This window comes from Pholcus phalangioides, unplaced genomic scaffold (assembly GCF_987345545.1).
Source record: "Pholcus phalangioides strain wild (caught in Gottingen) unplaced genomic scaffold, Ppha-v1.0 ptg000016l_1, whole genome shotgun sequence".
Classification (NCBI taxonomy): Eukaryota; Metazoa; Arthropoda; class Arachnida; order Araneae; family Pholcidae; genus Pholcus; species Pholcus phalangioides.
This window is the reverse complement of record NW_028301609.1, coordinates 13,182,697-13,204,625: the sequence shown is the minus strand read 5'-3', so window position 1 is coordinate 13,204,625 and position 21,929 is coordinate 13,182,697. Positions and strand designations below refer to the sequence as shown.

At 36.6% G+C, this 21,929-nt stretch overlaps 1 protein-coding gene across 3 annotated transcripts; it reads right to left on the bottom strand.

Moving 5' to 3' along the window:
• Positions 1–979: 979 nt before the first annotated feature.
• LOC149075088 (uncharacterized) lies at positions 980–21,310 on the bottom strand. Of its 3 annotated transcripts, none has more exons than XM_089245649.1 (6): positions 21,016–21,310; positions 17,213–17,437; positions 12,720–12,906; positions 11,832–12,565; positions 9,868–9,989; positions 980–7,977 (listed from the first exon to the last, which is right to left on the bottom strand). In XM_089245649.1, the coding sequence occupies exons 2-6, from the start codon at positions 17,399–17,401 to the stop codon at positions 7,857–7,859; spliced, it is 1,353 nt and encodes a 450-aa protein (XP_089101775.1). In that variant the 5' UTR covers positions 17,402–17,437; positions 21,016–21,310; the 3' UTR covers positions 980–7,856. The 3 variants fall into 3 exon arrangements, with proteins under 3 accessions (XP_089101775.1, XP_089101776.1, XP_089101777.1); XM_089245650.1 differs by lacking the exon at positions 21,016–21,310 and adding an exon at positions 20,441–20,629; XM_089245651.1 differs by lacking the exon at positions 980–7,977 and adding an exon at positions 7,984–9,060.
• Positions 21,311–21,929: the final 619 nt, after the last annotated feature.

Here is a 21,929-nt window from a genome sequence, read left to right as displayed (position 1 = left end):
TTTCCGGATACACCCATCCTTCAGGAACGTTTCAATATTTAAATACACATATGTAACACGAGGCGGAAAAAAGAAAAACTGTAAATAGAATATATACCCCTGATTACTCACAAATCTGAGATAAGAAGTAGGTTGTGTCCGGTCTCAAAGCATCTACAGGCAGGTAAAAATGCAAGCATGTGCACTCTAGGATTGCTTACATACATGCACCAAACCCCACCTCTTTAGCTTCATTGGTTTACTACACACGAAAAATTATGGTCAGATACTTTTTGAACAAATCTTGTGAATCAAAATTGACAAGTATTCCTCCAGCATTAGCGTTGGCATGCAGTAAAAATCGAGGGACACGAGCTTTTTGGATGTTGCAGTATGGTCCATGTTGGTCTCCCTCAATGTTTCCCGGCATGCCGTCAAATAAAAGGGGGGGGGACGATGAAGACCACTAATAATAATTCTACTCGCACTTTTGAAAATACTTTGTTCCAGTTTCTTGCCGCTGTGGTGGTCGAGTGGTTATAGTGCCGGACTCGTGATGCGAGAATCCGGGTTCGAACCCCACAGTGGTGGTCGGCTGAAGTTGGTTTTCTGTGGTTCCCAACTTCAAGGCGCAAATGCGAGCCGATCTCCCCGTTAAAAAGTCTCGCCACAGAGAGCAACAGTCCTACAACGATAAATCATTCAACCATAACACTTCACTCATAGTAAGTAAAACTGGGGGCAGATGACAGCACTACACATAACAAGCATTGCACAGAAACAAACTTTACGTCAGGTTGCACTACACGTACACGCACATTCCCTCATGTACCGATTCGTTGGGGGGTTCCGCGCGCGCGGGGGGGGGGGTGGTGCATGTGTGGTGTAGCAGTAGTAGGTAGGGGCTCGGGGATCCATGATGTTCTTAAGTCAGCCACCTTGTTGGGCAATTTGCCTGTTGTGGCGTTGTATTTGTATTTGTATAAGAAAAGACAAAAAATTTCATTTCATGCAAATTTATTTTGCAAAAAAGAAAAATAATCGCAAATCGTTTACAAACTAATATCGAACCTGCGTTTTTTTTCTTTTCTTTTTCAAAATCATTATCATCCGCACACACAGATTGAAGAAGAAAACTTCTCTTTATCCCTACGATACAACTTCTATTGCGAAAATTCAATATAACAATGAAAAATATTTCAGCATTTTTTTTAAAGCAAGGCACGACTATATATATTTATATACACATATGTAACACGAGGCGGAAAAAGAAAAAACTGTAAATAGAATGTATACCCCCGATTACACACACAAATATAATCGGAGAATTGGGGGAGGTAAACACGCCCCCCCTGTTAAGACTGTCATGTTCGAATACGAATCGTTAAGAATCTCATGCTCCCTCTCAAGATCCACAAGAAGGCATATATACTCGAAATGAACATGAATACACTCAACAACAAAAAAAAATATTTCCACACAAAATATATATGTACATAAATTCATAATGAAATAGCAATTGACACTCAGAAATCTCGAAAATAACATGTTATATATATACAGAGTGGTAATAAAATATAACTTTGCCAATATACAAGCCCCTAGCGGCCGCAAAAATCAATGAATGCTAATGAAATTCAAGATATAGATGTCTCAGAGTATGCACACAAGAAGAGAAACAAAAACCCAGCTCTTGCACTTACAGTGAAAAAATTAAAATGGCAACGCTCAGTTTTATGTATTGCGAAGTGATTCATAGATAGTCAACTCCCAATTTAGCGAATCCAAAATTTTTGTTTGTTAAAAATCGAGGAAAATCATTATTATATTGTCGATGGGATCGACAAGTATAAGCATGGCTGCTAAGGGCGTCATAAATCAGCAAAGTTAGTATAAGACCACCCTCTATGTTACACATAGAAGTCCTACAGATAGCATCATCACACAAAGAGGCCGGGCACTTCACATGCTGCCTAAACTTCAAGCACTGACCACTTTGCGAAGATGTGCCACTTCAGACATCAGCTGTAACATATCCACATATATGCAAATCTTTCGCCTATGTCTCTCAGAGTATTATCATTAGGTTTGCCATAGCCAACCATAACTTAGAGGTAACCATCGCTAATTATAAATGACCATATTTATCACACAAAAAAAAATACGCCAACGTGGCAATGGCCACGAATCATACGGATCCATATATAGGGGGATCGGCAAAAACCTGAATTATGGACATTGGCTGGTCCGATTGACCTGGCAAGTTCGCGAGCTGGCCAACTTTGGGCTTTGGCAGTAACATATACACTTACTGGCTTCTAAAAGTTAAGAACGAGATGGCTCAAAAATGTAATGACACTGCTTTAATCTTGCCCCTCTGGATTGGACGGTTAGTGAGTTTTTAAATACAGTAAAACCTGTGTAAGATGAACACTGTATGAGACTGAAACCTGTCTTGAATAGAATCGAAAGATACTCTGTTCGATGATTAAGGTGCGTTAAAATGCACCTTTATAAAACAGAATATTATGTCAGTGTCTTGACATTCCATTTCGTACAGGTCTCACAGTATAATCAGAGAAAAGGGAAGAAAAAAATGTTAAGATCAACAAGTATAAAGGCCCTCTTAAAACTGCCACGTTCAAATACAAAAAATAATGTCTGGCAAACTGTTAAGAATCTCATGCTCCTCAAGATCTAAGAAGACACTTGCACTCGAAACAAACACGATAACACTCAAAACACATGGTACTCTGGCATACAGTCCCTTCATGTGGAGCCTTTGATGCACAGTAATGGCAGATAGTCTTACAAAGTGACGCTACAACCATGGATGTGGAGGTCGCTTCTTAATTCAGCGTGGCTCAGTGATGTCTGGTCAACCGAAGACTTCAAACCCCCTCCTTGATGACATAATGCTATAGTCAAGAATAATCAACGAGCGGCCTCCACAACTGTTACATCCATGGTTGCAGCATCCCTTGGTAGGACAATATCTGCCAGCATTGTGCATCAAAAGCCCACGAGACTATGCACTTGAGTTAAAATGGTGGCGTTATGTTATACGTATATAAGCCACAGCGTGCTTAACTTTTGGAAGACTATGTTTAAATATTATTTAATGTTGTCTAGCATCTCTCAAAGTGGGCAATACGGCTTTCCAGAGCTGGATCAGTCAGAAGGGGGGGGGGGGGGGGGGGGGAGTGACGGTTATCAGACTGTGAAAGGCATCCTTAGAAACAATGTGTTCGCCAAGAGATGCCCAAGTACCTCTGAATTTTTAAAAATTACTCATTAATAAGGTTTTTTTAGGCACTACCTTTCTAATAACATAGCTCCTTGTGAGCGTGGGAAATCCCATGCAGATTTTCATGAAGCTACAGCAGATTTTGAAAACCTGCGATACAAGCAATAAATTTGTAATCTCAGAACAGCTACAAGGCTTCATATTCACGAAACTCTGAGAGAAAAAGTACGATAAATAAGCATATACATATACACATTTACAAAGAAAAAGACCCGTTTGCTCAAAATTGATTGACTTCTACAGAGAAAAAACACAAAGTTTGGACATTCACTACAACGAAAACAAAGAATAATGACACACTATACATTTTTTTTTCAACTAGATATTCCTCATTTCGACAAAACATTCCATAAATATATGAAGATTATTTGTATGTAAATTCATGTCTCAAAAAAAAAAAAAAAAAGAAACGTTAATGTATATGCTTAAAAAACCTTGATTATGTAAAAGAAACTTAAATATTAATCATTGTCCATTACTTGTTATGTTATATACATATATATGTGTGTATACATAATTTCCAATGTAGAAAAAAAATAATTAAAAAAAATCTTTCCTCGCCAGATCTCGAAATTTCAACGAACTGATTTCATTTGAGAATCGTTGATTGTAGGTAAATAATTGCACACACTACAAAAAAAAAGTCGCTGTCTCAAATCATAATGTACGGTCACATCATTACATAATACAACCAACAGCGGAAAGAAATACTTATGGTCTGAGGCAGGGGTACACAACCTCCAGCCTGCTAAGGGGGTTTCATCTGGCCTGCGAAAGGTGTTGAGGGTAAAAAAATATTGGTAAAAGGCTGCTCGTAATTCCTTCATGTAATACAAGGAAATCTGATTCCATATGGTCCACTGGAAATTGTCACCAAAAAATAAATTGTCAAAGGGAAATAAAATTGCCAGTTATGGCCAAAAAAATTATCAGACGAGCTGCCAAATGTAGCCAAAAAATTGTCAGGAGTAAAGTAGCCAATTATAGACAAAAAATTGTCCAATGGCAAGAAATGGAGGTCTACAGCAACTCACTATTGATTAAAATGCAATTCAATATAGAAAAACCACACATACTTAACAAATATGTGAAATGAATATATTTATCTGACTATAGTTAATTATGATAGCCAGAGTGATAATTATCAACGTGATATAATTTATAATCTTAATTCTCGATTTTAGTAAAGAAAATAGAAATTCAAATAAGATTCTTCGAAAATTTGGGCATTCTTGTAGAAAAGTTGGAACGACCAAAATTACGAGAACATCCTGTAAAATATATGGGTCACATGGTCACCTTTATTCCAAGTTTAACTGCAAATGGCGGCGGTAGAAATACCATATATTTGGCCCGCAGACTGAAAAGGTTGTGCACCCATCTGGTCTGAGGTATTATGATTTTTTTAGGCGAAAAAAAATGCAGTTAAATGATGTTGTCCAGCAATGACTTGAGGTTTAATCATAAAAAATATGCATGTTACAGTCCGAGTTTGAAGTCTAGAATCTTCACAAAGTGGGCATAAACTTCTAGCACAACGAATTTGCAAAGGCACTATACTTCGAACATGGACGATAAAATTCCTATTTCAATTCTAATTTTATAAATGTACACAGAAATGCTAATACGCAGCTGCCAGTAATACTAAATGTCCACTCAAGGGGAAAAAAGTCATTGTAATACATAGTAAAACGTCTTTATAACATACACCATGATCTCAAATGCATCTACGCTAAAAAAAGATAATTTTTTCTCAGATTATTAATAGTGTATAGTTCAGAATTATTTTTGGAGTTTATCGAAACACAAGTTGTCGAAAAACTGGTGTAGTGAGCCATTTTATAATGTACTCATAAAGCTATAATCCAGTGTTACTAACGGAAAATTTTATTTCACCCCAAATTTCATAACAAACATCTCTTATGTTGTTGTTGTACCGAACATTATCTAAAATGCATATTAAACGGAAACGATTTAATAAGACCATTTTTTTTGCTCGTTCAATTCAAATTCGGACATACAATTAATCATGATGATCTGGAAATCCTGAGTAACTTGCTAGGATACTTATTGCTTGTACAATATATATTTTCCCCGCATTGTTGTATGCTTTTGTTATAGCTAGGGTTACCGCACTTTCACATAATAAAATATGCACCGTATTGATCGACTATATCTTAAGCCATACTTGTGTCCAGCCTGGTCCAAAACCTTCCGAGGTTGGTCATGAGCAAGAAGTGTTGCTGCTCCACCATTGACAATGATCATCTGGTTGAAGGACACCAACAGTCACAACAGAGAACGCTCTAGATGTAAATATTTACCAAGGACCATTGGGTACTTGGCCTATGCCTCTGGCGCTTTGTTGCAGCAGATAGGGGAAGAGAGGCAAACATTGGATGCAAATATTTGCAAATGACTATTAAACTAGGCTGGATATTTAATTACTATTAAATTCTGTGACCTTAATGTCAGCAAAAACATTCAGCTAATTGTTGCCAAGAAATCTGACATTATGTCTTTACTAAAAGCAATACCAAATGTGTACTAAATCCGGACCAAAAACCGCATGGGTGGTCCCCATATGCATAATTAATGTCACGTCACACCTACGCCCCTCACGCTTCTTGTCATACAATGGCAGATTTGAATTATAATGTAGTTTTTTCTAACAACAATTTGAAATCAGTTAATATAGATTAAGGCTTGACAAATCCTAGGCACTCAGTTGCCATGGTGACTAGAAAATTGATATTGCGTCTAAATTTTTTTATATGCAACTGCTACATAGGAGTATGGTACAAATTTTTCTGATTTTATGACAGTGTGTCTTTCAACATGAGAAAGTCCCGAAAAGTCAAGAAAACAATAATTTGGACCATTTTTCTTGAGCAAAAAAACATGCTTGGCTCCCAAGAAATTTGGCTGGTGCCTAATTCTTTTTTTGATTTGTCAAGCCCTGATATAGATGGTTTTTAATGTGCATATATAAATTTTTTAAATACAGACTGTCCATAGTAAATACAGATGTCTGGTAACCCTCGCTATAACAGACTTTCAATGTATATGGGGTGCAATTGATCATCTCAAAATATTAAACAAAAATTGACTGCCAATAATAAACATTCTTTTTCCGTCAACCATTTGTGATAGAATTTTGATGTCGGACCCAATGTCAGGCCGGTATTACACTATAAAAGTTTGTCAAATCATATTCGAGCAAACGTAAATCAATAGACTTATTGGTTGTTTTTCCAAGTTTTATAAAAGATCTTTTATCAAACTTTTATAGTGTAATCTCAGCCTTACGCCAGTATTACACTATAAAAGTTTTCTAAATGTCATTTTATAAAACTTGAAAAATTCAACCAATGAGCTTATCGGTTGCATTTGCTGGAATGTAACATCAGCTTCATTGATTGGATATTTTAAGTTTTATAAAAGGGATTTTATCAAACTGTTATAGTATAATACCAGCCTTAGTTATTTTTTAATACACCTGTAGATGTCACACTATAGTGAAACCTCCATTTAATCCTTAAACAGCCGAAGATAGCCCAGGTAAGGAGTATGGGTATGTTTGAGGCTTTTGTGAATGGTAGGGAAGCTCTCAACAGAGGGGGGGTGGAACTCAAAAGGCAGGTGTAAGCCCCACACGAGAAAAAAATATTAGTCAAAACTTGGACAAGTCCACTTTGAGAAGAAATATCTGGGTGTTAAAAGCATGTCCTGTCATCCAGAGGTTTCACTGTAAACGATTTATAATTGTTTATATAACCGACGGCAAAAGTGTTAACAAATTACTGAATCAATCAATTTTCAGGACGATATTCAGACAGATTTTCCAACCGAAAGTCAAATAACACCATAAATGAATGCCTCTCGAGATACAATTATTCTCATTGACTACAAATTTCATGAAATTTATAGGAAGAAAAACAGTTATAAGTTATTCCCACTGCAGGCCACGATCATGTATGAATTACAAGACATTATAATATAGATATATAAAACATTATGATAGATATTATAACTGTAAAAGGAATCGGCAAATCTAAATCAAAGTTCAGAAAATCTAACAATGAAATATAAATTTTAAAAATAATATCATTTGAAACATTTCATAAGAGAGAGAAAAAAATCAATTTTCAGTAAAAAGTTTGTTAGCGATCAATATATAATATTTCGATTGATTTGTTTTTCTAGTTTTTTCCCCTCACAAAATTTGCTCCACAATTCACAACATATATCGACTGAAAAATACACCTGTCGATATTATCAATTTAAATAGCTATATATATAAATTAAGCAACAAGATTCAATGAAATAAAACGAAATGCCAACTGTTAGAATACAACGAGGGATACGCTCATTCGACTGCAGATAAAAGCATCGCTCATGTGCATACATACATGCACATGCTAAGGCTACCTTTAGTTAGTCTTAAAGCAGTTTCAGAAATGTCTAGTTTCCTTTCTTGTAGTAGAAAAAGTTTCTCGTTTCAAAAAATCATGTATGTTACCCTTCGCTACTTTTAAAAAACGCAACGACTCTTTCCAAATTCAACGTGTTAGTAATAATTGATGTCCTCTTTGATTTCTTGCTTTATTTTTGAGGGTGGGAGGAGCTGCGTTTCTATTTTCACAGCACGTTGTAGGCCAAGTGCATTTAAATAACTTTCTTTGTTATGCCTTTAGGGATGAAAAAAAAGCACATCGAAAAATGAAAAAAAAAATCAATAATCACCACATGTAACAAAAAATAAACATGCAGAAATATATTAAAAACATGAAAAAATACACAAATATAGCAACAGGTATTTTGCAGTCAATTAGAAAATAAGGGTGCCCCGAGATTATTGGGCCCTGGACAACAAATGCCCATCTTGCACATGAAGAAATCAGGTCCAGCTTCTGTTCCCATCGCATGTTTGTTTGAACATTTCTTGTCAACAGCTAGCTTACTCCCTAAAGAGCTTGACAAATCGAAGAAAAATTTAAGTAGCAACCAAATTTCTTAGGAGCCAAGCATATTTTTCTCTGGGAAAAACTGCATAAAACAAGTTTTTTGTTCACGGAACTGGCACCAAAATTTCCCTTTTCTCCTAAAACAATGCGGAGAGTCTCTCATCATTCTTCGCAATCATTGGTATGGGTATAAAATGGTAAGCCTCCGGGATTGTTGATGGGTTTAAATGACTATGAAAATATGTCTTTTTCAGCCTCTATTTAGGGCTCGGTACACAGTTCCAAGGAAACCCCTCCCCCATTGAGTCCAAATTTATAGAAAAAAAATCATCTGTGTAACAGGACTTCTATAATTTGAGGACAATAGGCTTCATTGTCCCACTTATCAAGATATGCCACTGATTATAGAAGCACATACACAAAAACACACATATAGCACTCAAGAATATATATATATACACACTTTGGTTTACTTAAAGCTAAATAATGCATACTGAGCCACAAATCGATCCCATGGTTATCAAACCAGTAAGCAAAATAATTACAATGTAAAAATATTCCCATTGCTTTTTCATACATTAATTATTGACTAATCAATATGCTCTAACATAAACTTAATTTTAAAAAAATTTAACAAGGATTGCTCTACTATGCGGGAACCATCCTGACCAAGAGACCAGCCCGATCGAGCTTTGCCGCATCGATTAGAATGGCACGCAAATGGCTTTCCAAGATATTTCGACCACGAATCAATCGCTTCTTATGCTATTGGTCGGCATGCAAACAACCAGTAGCACATTGTGTCACCTGCAATGAAATTACAAACGGCGTTTTAGTGGTGGGATCTCTCGTAGGAACATGGTGGGAACCCGTAAAATTAAATTATTTCTTTCCACTTTAATGGTAAAAAAAATTTAACCAAACTTATATGAAAGATAATTTTGGCCACAGTGATTTTTAATGGTCAAACTTCAACATAAGCACAGTGAGAAGAAATAAGTTTGAAAAATTTAGCCCTGAGAGGCGAAATGGTTGCCAGAGTTTAAAAACTGACTATTTCTCATTCTTTGATGTATCTCGATTCAATCGAAACTGATAGTACCAAGTATTTAATTAGGATTAATCAAAAAGCTCACATCGGTAATAGAAAAGCTTATATGTGCAGCAGCAATGGAGATCAGCCCAAGGGAGATGTTTGGTCCTTATCTATCTATCTATCTATGTAGCAGTATTCATCAGATATTTAGAATGCTGAACTGTATTTGAAATTCTCACATAGATATGGAAGCGTTTGAGCATGAGCACTTATGATGCTACAACTCCCTCAAGTTTCCATGACACATTCAAATCTCATTAAAAAAAATTCTTAAGAACGAACAATATATGTGTTGGTTCAGGAGGTTCCCGCAGTCAAAAGTGCCATAATTTTGCAGAAGGATGAGGTAGATCTAACTGCTATATGTTTTTACTAATTTGATACTTCAAAGTATAACACCAGCTTTATGTTAATAGTTAATAGATCATGAACGTTCTTTCAGTAAATAAAATTATCAAACAGACTATTTTGTTGTTTCCTAGATAGCCTAGATTAATGAAATGGCAAACAGAACCTACCTCGCAGATACTGAAAGACTCAGCTTCGAATGACTATCATCTGGCTTTTTGGAGAGGTTCAAGGCACCTTCAGTGTACTCCATAGGAACAGGACGAGCTTCCATTTGCTGCTTTTTCACAATCTGCGAAGACATGCACCACATTAACATAAATCTACAAATTATACCACATCTTACTTTTATATTCAATTCTAAATCAAATGAAAGGAAATAGAATCAGACAAACCATGGCTGCCACCTTTGAAAAATAGGGGGAAGATAAATAGGGATTTTTTCCCCAGGGGAAAAAATGTGCGCTATACATTACCAATTAGTGCAAAATCACCAAACAGGGTGAATATCCTGTCATTGCTGCACTAAAAAATATTGCCATTTAGCCAAAAATTTGAGATATATGGTCATCATGGACACATGCTATCTAGCCAATATGACTGCAGGGCAGGCATCTTCAACCCATTGCTTGCGAGCACCATGATGCTCCCTTAAGTACCAAGAGTGCTTGATGCTCGCTCACAAGCACTTGATCAATGTTCAAACTAAACACCTCAGAGGAATTGCATTCAAGGATTGAAATTATTGTCATTTCACGCATTCGTATGTTGAACTTCCCATATCCCTGCTCTTCTATTGATGATGGGCTAAAGGCAGTGCTTGTGACTGGAAAAAGGTTGAATGGTGTAGGGTGAACTGACACTCACTGTTTGGCCAATTCAGTGTTTTTTTCTCACAGAGATGAAACATTTCTTGAAGATCTAGAACAGTGGCGACAATTTACTTTGTGTATGTGACGTCCTTTTTGATGGGGGACACACTATAGCCGCCAACTTTAAAGAATGGAAATTAGCTAAATATTTGTGTTTGTGTGGATTCAAATTTTACACGAAAACTGTGCAAATGTAAAAAAGATTTTTTCAATACAAAGTAAGAATTTATCAATGAAACGAAAAAAAAAAAAAATACTAAAAATGTTTCCGCTTAGGAAAAACATAAGCGCTAATCAAAGCTAATTGGTGCAAAGTATGTACCAATTATCAAAAAATTGGCTGAATTATCTGTCATCACTACGCTCCTATTGCCAGGAAAAAACAGACCAACTGAGACGTACGGCATAGATGCTGAGAATTAGAATTAGGGAAGGTTATCACACGGATACAAAGTCCATACCAAAGTAAATATAAAAGATTTTTGAAAAATACAGGGATTTTCCATTAATAAAAGTGAAATCATAAGGATTTTTCCCCCAGCAGAAAACACTGCATTAATGCAAGCCATCAGCAATCATTGCCATTGAGTAGGTTAAATTACCCATCATTGCTATTCAAATCTCGCCAACAAAAAAAATTGCCCCCCAAAACGGGACACACAGACGGAATAGGGCATATGGTGGAAGCAGATACAGATCATCTTGCCAATTTCAGATGTCGAAGGCCAAAATTGACTGGCTATTTAGTGAATTTTGTCTTTCCATCTCAGAATTTTTTTTTTTTTTTTTTGCGATTTGATACAATGCCAGTAATTTGCATTACACTTGTGACATCATTTCGGGGATTGAAAAATAGAAAGCAACAACCTTTTTTTCCAAGTAAATTTTTTGGGAATAATTCTTGCCCCAAAAGTGGGGATTTTCCCAATCACAGATGAAATTCGAGAGGTATAAGAATTTTTCAGGAGTTCTATGGGATAGAGTAGATTTAGAAGAATCGTAAAAAAAACCCAAAACATGGCAGCTATGAATGGCACAAGGGCAACACAGGCTTTCTACAGGTAAATTCTTGAATCAAGTTTTTTTTTCTTTATTTCATCAGGGTCAAAATTTGGGCCGTACACAAATTTTTTGGGAGTCTGGGAGATGGAAAAGAAATCCAGAAGACTCGGCAGCTAAGACTCAAGCACACAAAAAAATAGTTTTGAATAGCAATTTGATCTACTTATGACACTATCAAGATAATATTACATTACACTTACTTGTACAGTAATTGGATACATTGGAGTAATCTCTGAGTAATACAGCGGTAGAGTTGCCGTAGATTTTGGAGTCTGTGGTCGAGTTGCAGAAGATTTTGGAATCTGTGGTTGAGTTGCCACAGATTTTGTAATTTGCGCTTGAGTTGCCACAGATTTTGTAATTTGCGCTTGAGTTGCAGCAGATTTTGGAGACTGTGGTTGAGTTGCAGCAGATTTTGGAGACTGCGGTAAGGCTTGCACAGGAATATGAGGCTGAGGTGGACGACTGACGACCTCTGTTTTGATTTCTACCTTTGGAACAACTTTGGCAACGACTGGAGGAGGAGGATTGTTAGGAGGCGACGGTGGCAGAGAAGGTGCAGGAGTAGAAACTAGAAGCATCATGGGAGGTGGCGATTGGCTTGTCATCACCATAACTGGGGTGTACTTCACATCCTCTATCACAGGTTCTACTTCGTTAGTGCTGGTGATGATGCCACCTTCGGGACTATCCATGGAACTGTTTGACGTGGACATAGAGTCTTCGAACATAAGCAGATCATCTGTAGGCGTAGGGGACTTGGGCCTCATCTCCTCTGGGGCAGCATACTGATGATCGATTCTCGTTATCATTGGTCTGGAAGGAATGTAGTTTTCGTTGACCCTAATAACTGAAGTTGGGATGCCTTCTCGTCTGTCTTCTGGACAATTATTTCCTCCCTCTCTGAACCGTTCTTCTTCTCTTTGCTTCATCACTATACATAAGTAAAATAATATACTCAATTAGCATGTGAGGAAAATGTAACTGCATTCATTGATGCACAAGAATTTAAAATCATTCTAAATATCCAACATTGCCACGTAAATCATTATGATATAATTAGAAAATAATTTATGCAACCAATTTACCGTAATACGCAAGATTCTTTCTCTTATCATTCTCAAGCACAAGTTGGTAAAGCTTCGTTTGCTTATCTGCACAGCGAATCTTCCGCACTGTGCTCAGCTTGTACAGGGCCGCCCGGAAACGCTGCTTGGCCTGCATATAATAACCCTTTATCTCTGGATGATAATGACCCTTCATTCTGTCCCAGTCCTATAAATGATAGAAAGAAATTTTAATACTGTGCAACTTTTAGTCGAAATAATAATTTCAACACTGAAATAAATGCATTATTAACATATTGTTCACACTATCTAAAAAATGAACGTAATACCCAGCACATTTCTGGTGTCCAATATTCAACAGTAGCACCAAGACCAATGGCCCAGTGTAACGTATTTCCATATTTTACATGTTCTGTCACCACCATTAACCCTTAATTCATGAGAGATGTTAGGTTTCTTCCCCAGGAGAAAACCGGGTCGAGTCGTTATTTATTTTAATGAATCATGTTAAATATCGTTCCAATAAAGTTTAATGTGTATGAGTTATTTATAAATATATAATTATTTACTTATTTTGCTAATAAGGGTCAACCTGGGAACTTCTGTTAGTGCAGATCTTTCTTTGTTATCACCGTCTCATAGACTTCGTTGACATATTGAGGAAGCCTGGGCAGCTCCCTCACTATTGTTAATTCTGTCACCATTCTCAAATGTCAATACTCTAATATTTATTATGTATTTTCATGCAAATTAATTGTGATTATTTAATACTTATTATACTGCATGCCGTAAGTTTTCAGTAGTCCAATTGGTTAGAGATTGAAACTGTTCCGCCTGCGTGTAAATAGCAATTGAGAAGAGTGTACAATCACATTATATTACACCATGTTCAGTCTTTAGTTAGTTACTTGTTCAGTACTAATAGTCATACTTTTTGTATGCTGCTTAACCTCAACTAATCATGTGAAATTTCCTTAAAGTTGTGCCGAGGCACCTTTCTTAAAATTCTTTTCTTAAAATTCTTCCAGATTGTTATGCAACAGCACTGGTTGTTCTGCGACGTACGTCGCACATTTCGGCATATTCTGCTTTGGGACTCCACCACACAACATAAATTAGAAAAAGTTATTTGAGCTTCTTGCGGTGGTGTCAGCTTTGCTTGCTATCTATACTGACAATACATTCATACTTGCAAGAAATGAGTAAACCCTTTACTGAGAAACATAATTGATATAATGTTATGTAATACAGCTGTTTGCGAGCACATGGTTCATACTCTTTGAAAGTAAAATAATTCAAACATTTTTCCAGGCAAAATTTAAAAACATTCATATCGTGGTTAATAGAAAAAAAAAGTTGATTTTTTCCCTCAAAAAATGAAAATTAAAGGGTTGGGGAAAACGCTTTCAGTCCAAAAAAAAAAAGAAAAAGAAATTGATATTTTTGTGTGGTTTCGTATAGCTCAGAACCGTCTCTTTCAACCACGTAAAACACCACAGGCAAAAGCGCATCCAGTCCACTGTAATAAAGGAAGAAAGATATAGCATGGAGGGGGGGGGGGGAAGGAGGACAATGATCTTAGTCACTGTGCGCAGATGGAAAAAACGCTCAGAGCCCGCATGTGCAGTAGAAAAGGAATCTGACATGCACAGACAGTGATACTAGATTTCTTTGTTTTTAGTTTGACCATTTATCGGGAAGGGGAGGGTGAAATGCATACTTCTATTATACGGGGAAATTATAATTTGACCATAAAAGAGGTGACTGCATCTGAGGGGTGTCTGTTAGAAGAGTTTTACTGTATTTGGTGTATTTTACTGGTCTTGCTTAAAAAAAAACACTGCAATGCTACATACAAATCAGAAAGTCTGTTCTCATATATGTAGGATGACCATATAACAGATTTCCCGTATTTTCATGTACTTTATTTGGCCATAGACTTTTTTACAAAAATGTCCAATTTTCCCGTACATAATTTCAACTAAGCCTATTTGAATTTTTATTCCTTACTGAAATGAAATATTAAATAAGTCATAATATAAAATATAAGTCTTGGAACTTTTTCGAACGCAGCAGAACTAACACACACACACTCTCTCTGAGCAAATATTAATTTTTGGGCCCCCCTTATATGTAGTCTTTGATGCTGAGGCATACACAGGGAAAAGGGGGGAGGGCTTGCACCTAAAACACTAAAGGTAGCCAATGTCATGGGCACATGTCCCATTTATCTGTGAGAGAAACAGGCCTTGCATATGTGCTGTGCTCTGGCGACCTTGATGTTGTTTACAAGCCATTAACTGATTGCTTGTCGCCGTTCATCATACAGTAATATGTCCAGCATATACATTTCAAGGAAGAAATTTCTAATTGTTTTTATAGCATAGTGATGGTGCATTCACTCGCTTTGCCCAGACCGCAAGAGTGCTGTGGTTTCAGCCCCAGTGTGGAGGCTAATGTGAATTTATATCTCCTAGTCATAACATCTCTGCATAAGAACCAGTTTTCCACATATCTTATATTAACAAGTTAAGATGACATCTTTCTCTACAATTTATTTTATGTTTCAAAAAGAATAGACATCGAATCCCTCAAGCCAAATACAACAGAAAATACAATTTACTGTCAATCAAATTTTCATAGGCTGTAGCGTTTCATTTCTATTATTCCGAGCACTACTTCTATTTGTATGTAATCATTAGGGTCAGGATTTTTATGCTTCATAAAATATGCATTAATGCTCTTAAAAACTGTAAATATGTCCTATAAAACGAAACATGTGTTCTAAAAATTTTTTACTCCTATCTCAAATAACATTTTTAGCAAAATAATATGATAATGAGAAGTTGATGTAGTCTAAACTATTTTGAACCATTACTTAATGTATGAACAGAAATTCCTTATTTTACCAACTAACCTCATTGAGCTAAAATTTTCCTCAAAAATTTCCCCTTTGAGCAAGTTTTTCCCTCCAAATTTAGAATTAATGTACTGGCCATCTATAGGTAAAAATACAGAGCGAAGTAGTGTATTTAGCTTTAGAAAAGCATGAAAGTAAATAAGTAAATAAATAAATAATTTTTTTTATTTGAGGGATAAAAACTCAAACATTTCCCCACAAACGCTAAAAAATCCCCCCCCATTTACCAATTTTTTTCATGAGTTACCATCACAGACACCGATTCAGATTACAGCCACACATCAGTGTCGCTGAAAGGCTAGTATTTTTATGCTCTAATAATTCAGTGCATTGCTGATCGAGTGAAAAACCTGAATTTCAAGATTTTTTACCAATCAGCAATGATGTGCCATTTTTAGTGCATTTAGTGGAGCTCTTGTCATTTGATCATTTTTGTCGCACCATGGTCATTTTCTGCACGCAAGGGCTAATTAGACGAGACCTTCAATTTATTGCCAATTCCGAACGGCATGCTTGTTTTTTTATACTCTGAGGGGTTGGTGCGTCAACTCCTCTATGTGGGACACCCTGCAGTAGCAATTTTCTTCTAAGGTCATGTCGCCATCTCTGTTCTTACCCCTGTGCCCTGTGGGCAGGACACCTCTAAACATCCTCTAGTACTTCAGGCGAGTATCTTATCGACCTGCACTACCGCGCCCCAAATAGCTCTTGTCAGAGGCGGGGGCCGCAAAAAAAAAAAAAAAAAACAATCTGAAGCGAGATTGGAATAGCGAGGAAAAATTTGCTTTTTACTGAAAATCATGAAATATGTGCAAAATATTTCCAAAAATTTTAAAAATATGCCCTAGCACATAAAAATAGAGAAATATGCAAAAAAAATAAATAAATAAAAATATGCAAAGACATAGAAATCTGAGCCCTAGTAATCATTCTCTTTCAATGATTACTAGGACTTAGATTACTTCTTAGGCCTGTAAAAACGTCCATGGAATGATATATTTCTTGTTATTGTCATTTAATCAATGTATTTGGTCAAATGACCTTTTTTAAAGATAAATACTTCGAAACAATGAAATATTATCTGAAACAATGGTTTATTCAGACTTATTTTGAAGATTTTAATCATTTTTTTCTTCCTCCCCTTTTCTTTATCGTACTAACACCTCCCTTTATACATTTATCTAGAATTTATGTCGAATCATTCTCACTGAAACAAGAAAAAATGCCATTGTGAAAGAGATAATTCTTCTCTTTCTGCGGGAAAAAGACGACAAGATAAGCTTAAAAAAAAAGAGCTGATACCAAAACCTCTTCTGACACTTATCATGCTGCATGCGCAACAGAACAAAAATGATAACAAAACCACTACTTTCAAATGATAAGCTCGAGTAAGATAGGAGGGAAGAAAAACAACGGCCAAAAACAGAAGTGGAACTCCCAAAACCGAAAAAACTTATACAAAGTTTCACTTCATGAAACACAGAAAAACAATTTCGCTGAAATAATATTTACATTCGCACAAATGTATATACATATATGCAAAGATAAATTTGTTAAAAAAAAAAAAAAAAATAATAATAATAATTCTTCTCACCTGAAATACAACAGTGTCCTCGAGGGACCACTTTGCAGCGTTCTTATGACTCCACTTTATACTGAAATACAAGTTGTCTTTATCAACCCATTTCAGACGATCTCCGTATCTTCCGTCATTCAGTGCTGGCAGAAGAAAATCTTCGACTAGTCTCCGCCCGGTTCTTGTCATTACTTGTTCGATCTTCATTTAGAGACGAAAAATAAAACCTAAAAAAATAATGTCCTGAAATAAAAGTTGGGGGAAGGTTTTAGTTATAGATTTTTTTCTTTGACTCGTGCAAATTAGAAATATCGACATTCAGACACATAATTTATAATAAATAACCAAATACAGAATTTGTATTTAAATCAACATTTCTCTTCCCCCCCCCCCCCCACGGCAATGCTTCTAAAACTTTTGTAACCCACGGCTGTATGTCCCTAATCATAGTTCATCCATGGCTCCCCAGAATAGTCCAGTAAATATTCTGCATCCATATGATCCCAAGAAAGACCCACTTCAAAGAGCACTGAGAATAGAAACAAATCAATAACGTCAGCATGTCGTTACGTCCCTAAGATACACATTCTGAGAACCACTGCCCTATAGGAATTGATTTGGCTAGCTTTCAGACCATGGTACAGAAAAGTATGTTTTGAAATTTCCCCTTCGAGTTCAAATAAAGGGGGGTCATTAAGTATTGTCAGCATCAATAGAGGCTCTTTGAGTTTGCTGACTTTTGACGAGGGGGGGGGGGAAGGATTGAATGATGCTTACGTCATCAACCACCCTTTATAAAGTCATAAAAAAAAACGTCATTCCAAAATGAAATATTTTTAATGGCATCTTACTTTGCTGTGTGCCAAAAACTAGGAAAACCTTTCGCTAGTTTGTGGGTACCTGAACTAACATTCTTCCTATTGATAAGTCCTCTACAGAGCCACTTCAGTGATATCTCTGAATGTTAAGCGGATCCTTCAAGTGATCTGGAAATGTGTAATGAGCAACTTAGCATTTTTTGCAAAATGCAAAAGAAAATCTTAGAATGTGAAAGAAGTGATAACCACTTTCGCAAAAATGCCTACAGGAGGTACGGTACGAGTAGACATCCAACGATTAATCATTACATTAGCATTGTAGCATTTTGCTAAAGCTTTTCTTCCCATTTTCCCTTTTTTGCGAAAGGAATTTTTTATCTAGCTTAAACCCTGATCACTATGCCCTTTTTCAGAGTAAAATTTTGTGGCACCTAATTTTTTTGCAATTTGCCCCGCCCTAGCAAATGTGCATTTTTCATCCCTACCTATTGTCCAACTAAAAAAAAGTTGAACCAAAAAACTCTTCGCATTACACAAAAAAATCCTTATTTGCTCTTGATACTCACTTTACTGGTACCACAAATGAATGAAACATTGCATCATTACGGTCATCAGAATTGGACAAATCGGGGGGAAAAACTTGGGTACGCCAGAGTTCTATAATTCTTACTAGAAGCCAAGCATAATGAAATAAACTAATTTACTTACCTTGTTAATATAATAGTTATTTGGTGGCTAGTCAAATTAATTTTACAACCTTCAGCTAACAATATGATTAGTTAAAAGATTGATTGAAATACAAAAGCGCAAGACAATAAAATATTGTCTTTTGACCAGAGTTGAACCCGCAAAATGTTTCAGGCGCCTACACAATTTTTTTTAGTCTGAATGCTTCAGATTCTTTCAGCTCTATTGATTATCAACCATGTACTTACTTTTATGAGCCTAGACTTTCACTTTGAGAAACCGGAAGGGGGGAAAACCCTCCCACTAACTAGGATTAAATATGAGTCATCCACACAATAAAAATTTTGACACCATTCCCCCCACATTAGCCGGCACATTGAGTACATGTTCTTTGACCCCCCGGAAAAAATTGAAATGACGGGCCTGACCGTAACTAGAAATATCTTTTGGAGTGGGACGAAGAGTATTTTGTAGGGAGAGTGAAGTGATAAACAGATTTAACCTTGCTATTCATAAGGGGACAGATTTTCTCTCGCTGTGGCCTGGTCCCGGAGTTTGCCATATTATCCCTTGGAAGGATGCCGGAAGCTACAAATACCCAGGGTCGTCTACAAGCACATCATGGGGGGGGGGGGGGGGGACCTGTGCAAAGTGACTTTATTGGAACCCCTACCTGGATAGAAATGTCCACCTACCAATCTGCACGCTCACGAAAACACCAACTAGATATTTTCATGAAGTGCCCGGGCGATTTCATACATTAAGACAGCACTGCAAATGCAGTACAAGATCCTACGGGTTGGCTTAGGGATGCCACAACACATTAAAAAAAAAATCCTATAACAAAAAAGAGCAATGGTATAAAACAAGTTTAAAAGAAGTTTTGAAGACTTCTCCGCAAAAAACAATCATCAAAAAAACTTTTCCTGATTTTCACAGCTTCAAACAAAATCACAACATAAGCTTCATTCCTACTCATATTACTAGAAAGAAAAAATTTATAACCCATTGAAAGAATTTTTTTTTTAAATTACAAAAAAGCACATCTAAAACACAATAATACTTCTCTGAGAGGGAGGGGACACTCAGGGCGATCTTAAGAATATTGTGCCCCCAGGGCAATGTGATTTTTCATGAGGCCCTTTAATTGGACTAGAAATGCTTCCACACCTATCTACATGCTTAAAATTTCAACCAAATAACATTTTTTTTTAAGACCCAAGTGTTAAGACGGCAGTGAAGGCACTTCGGTATAAAGCCATTTTCTCGGGTACCAAACATAACACATTTCACATCAATGGGGCCTAAGGCAGTGTTGAAGAGAATCTCAGCAAATTGATGTTCTGGGGGAAACCCCCCCCCCCCCACACCTAGCTATAATTGCCTGAATTCACATACCAATTCTCAAAAATCACTAACAAAGTCATTGCAAGGCTGCGGGCGTGCCCAGTGGTCCACCAGGCAGGGCTGTCTTAAGAGCATCATGGGCCCCCGGGGCCAAATGATTTTTCTGAGGCCCTACCAGGCAAATTCTCGAAAGTCTCAACCAGATCTCAATTTTTTGAAGCCCCCGTTTGGGAATTTGTGCCGGGTCCGAAAAGTGAATTTATAGCATGAAATGCTATAGCCAGCTATTAGTCAATAAGTGTATTTTCTTTGTTACTAAAAAAACCCCCACTCCATATTTTTAACAAACAAGACCAATAACAGTAATCAATTTAAATAACAACAATGGACTTACATTCATGCACGTGATACAATTCCAACAATCGCATCAAACTGCCGTATAATAACCATTACTTGTGACATTTAAAACACACTACTGAATTTCAAAACCTAAGAACAAACACGTGCAATTTTCCGCAATCCGGGGGAAATAATATCCAACAGGAAATCATCGTTAACCGCAACCCTTTTAAAGAGAGAAGACCTTTTACACACACACGAGACTATTTAAACAGATATTCAAACATTCAATAACATCGGTCAGGAAAAAACAGAACAGGGGAGAAAGAAAAAAAACAACCCGCCGCTATAGGCGGGTAATTAAAAAAAAAACAGAAAAAAATATTACGCGGTATTTTTTTTTCCGTTCTCGCGGGCGAAAGAAATAAAGAAAAAAAAAATATCCGTTATGGAAGTTTCTGGGTCTGGTTCTCGCTCACATGGTCGCAATAACTGCGTCATTCACAAAAGAAAAACTTACAAAATTGTAATTTTCCAAATAAAAATGGCTCAATAACATTCTCAGGAAAAATACTACTACCTCGTAATATTTAAGAAGAAACAAATGTTAATATTAAAACACATCTTTACCTTTTTTTTTCCCCCTTTCTTCAGATGTTTTTTTCACAGGCATCAAATGGTAGAGGATGATGGCATTTTTTTTTTTCTTGTCGTTTGGACTTTACTACGGATTTATCCGCTGACCTTCGTGAATGTTCTTTTTTATATTATTATTTCTCATTAATATATCTCGTTTATCAGTTCGCATATCGTCGTCTGCTCATAACAGAATGCCAAAAAATAATAATAAAACTAAATCTCGCAACGGCGAAAGAGAAAGCGGGAAAGCGCCCCTTATGAAGAGTCACGTGGTCCGCATACTGTGCTCTTGTCTTTCTCGCAGGATGTGGTTTCTCGCCGCCGTCGCCGATCCGGTGGCAACCCCTTTCCCAGCCAATCGAACCTCTACCAAGGCGTATAACAGAACAGAAACTGCAAGCCAAAGTGCTACTGGTTTTGGTGATTTTACGCTTTGTTTTTTGTTCGTGGGACTCGTTGGCTGATTTTTTATTTGTTTGTGGATTTTGTTTTAGTCGCCAATTCAATTTCGAAAGTAAAAATGACGTGTTATAAAGTCGTTGAGCTCATGTGCGGTGCATGAGCGAGTGAATGATGACGCACTTTTTATTAACGCAGCTGTTTACAGAAAAAAAACCCTTGGCGAGTTGAAACCGAATTAATTAATTCTGAAAATTAATTAATTTTTAAACAAAAAATGTGTTTAATAATTACTGTGAAGAAAACAAATAATTTGGCTTGTTTTAACATATTTTGCTGAAATGCAATTCCCGACATTTTTTTTTCCTCCCATGGCAAAGCAAGAATTAGAGGGCGCCCCTGCCACTTGAGTTGGGGGCTAGTGGATATGTGTCGGTTAAATTTTGCGGCCCTCAGTAATATGGGGGTGTAGGGGGGGGGGCCTGTACGGAAATTCTGTGTACAAA

Excerpts from the sequence above, each read along its gene's own strand:
- LOC149075088 (XM_089245649.1), bottom strand. The coding sequence starts at position 17,401 with ATGAAGATCGAACAAGTAATGACAAGAACCGGGCGGAGACTAGTCGAA. Across the intron at positions 12,907-17,212 it reads AGGACACTGTTGTATTTCAG|GACTGGGACAGAATGAAGGG; the intron begins GTGAGAAGAATT and ends TATCATTTATAG. Across the intron at positions 12,566-12,719 it reads AAAGAATCTTGCGTATTACG|TGATGAAGCAAAGAGAAGAA; the intron begins GTAAATTGGTTG and ends ACTTATGTATAG.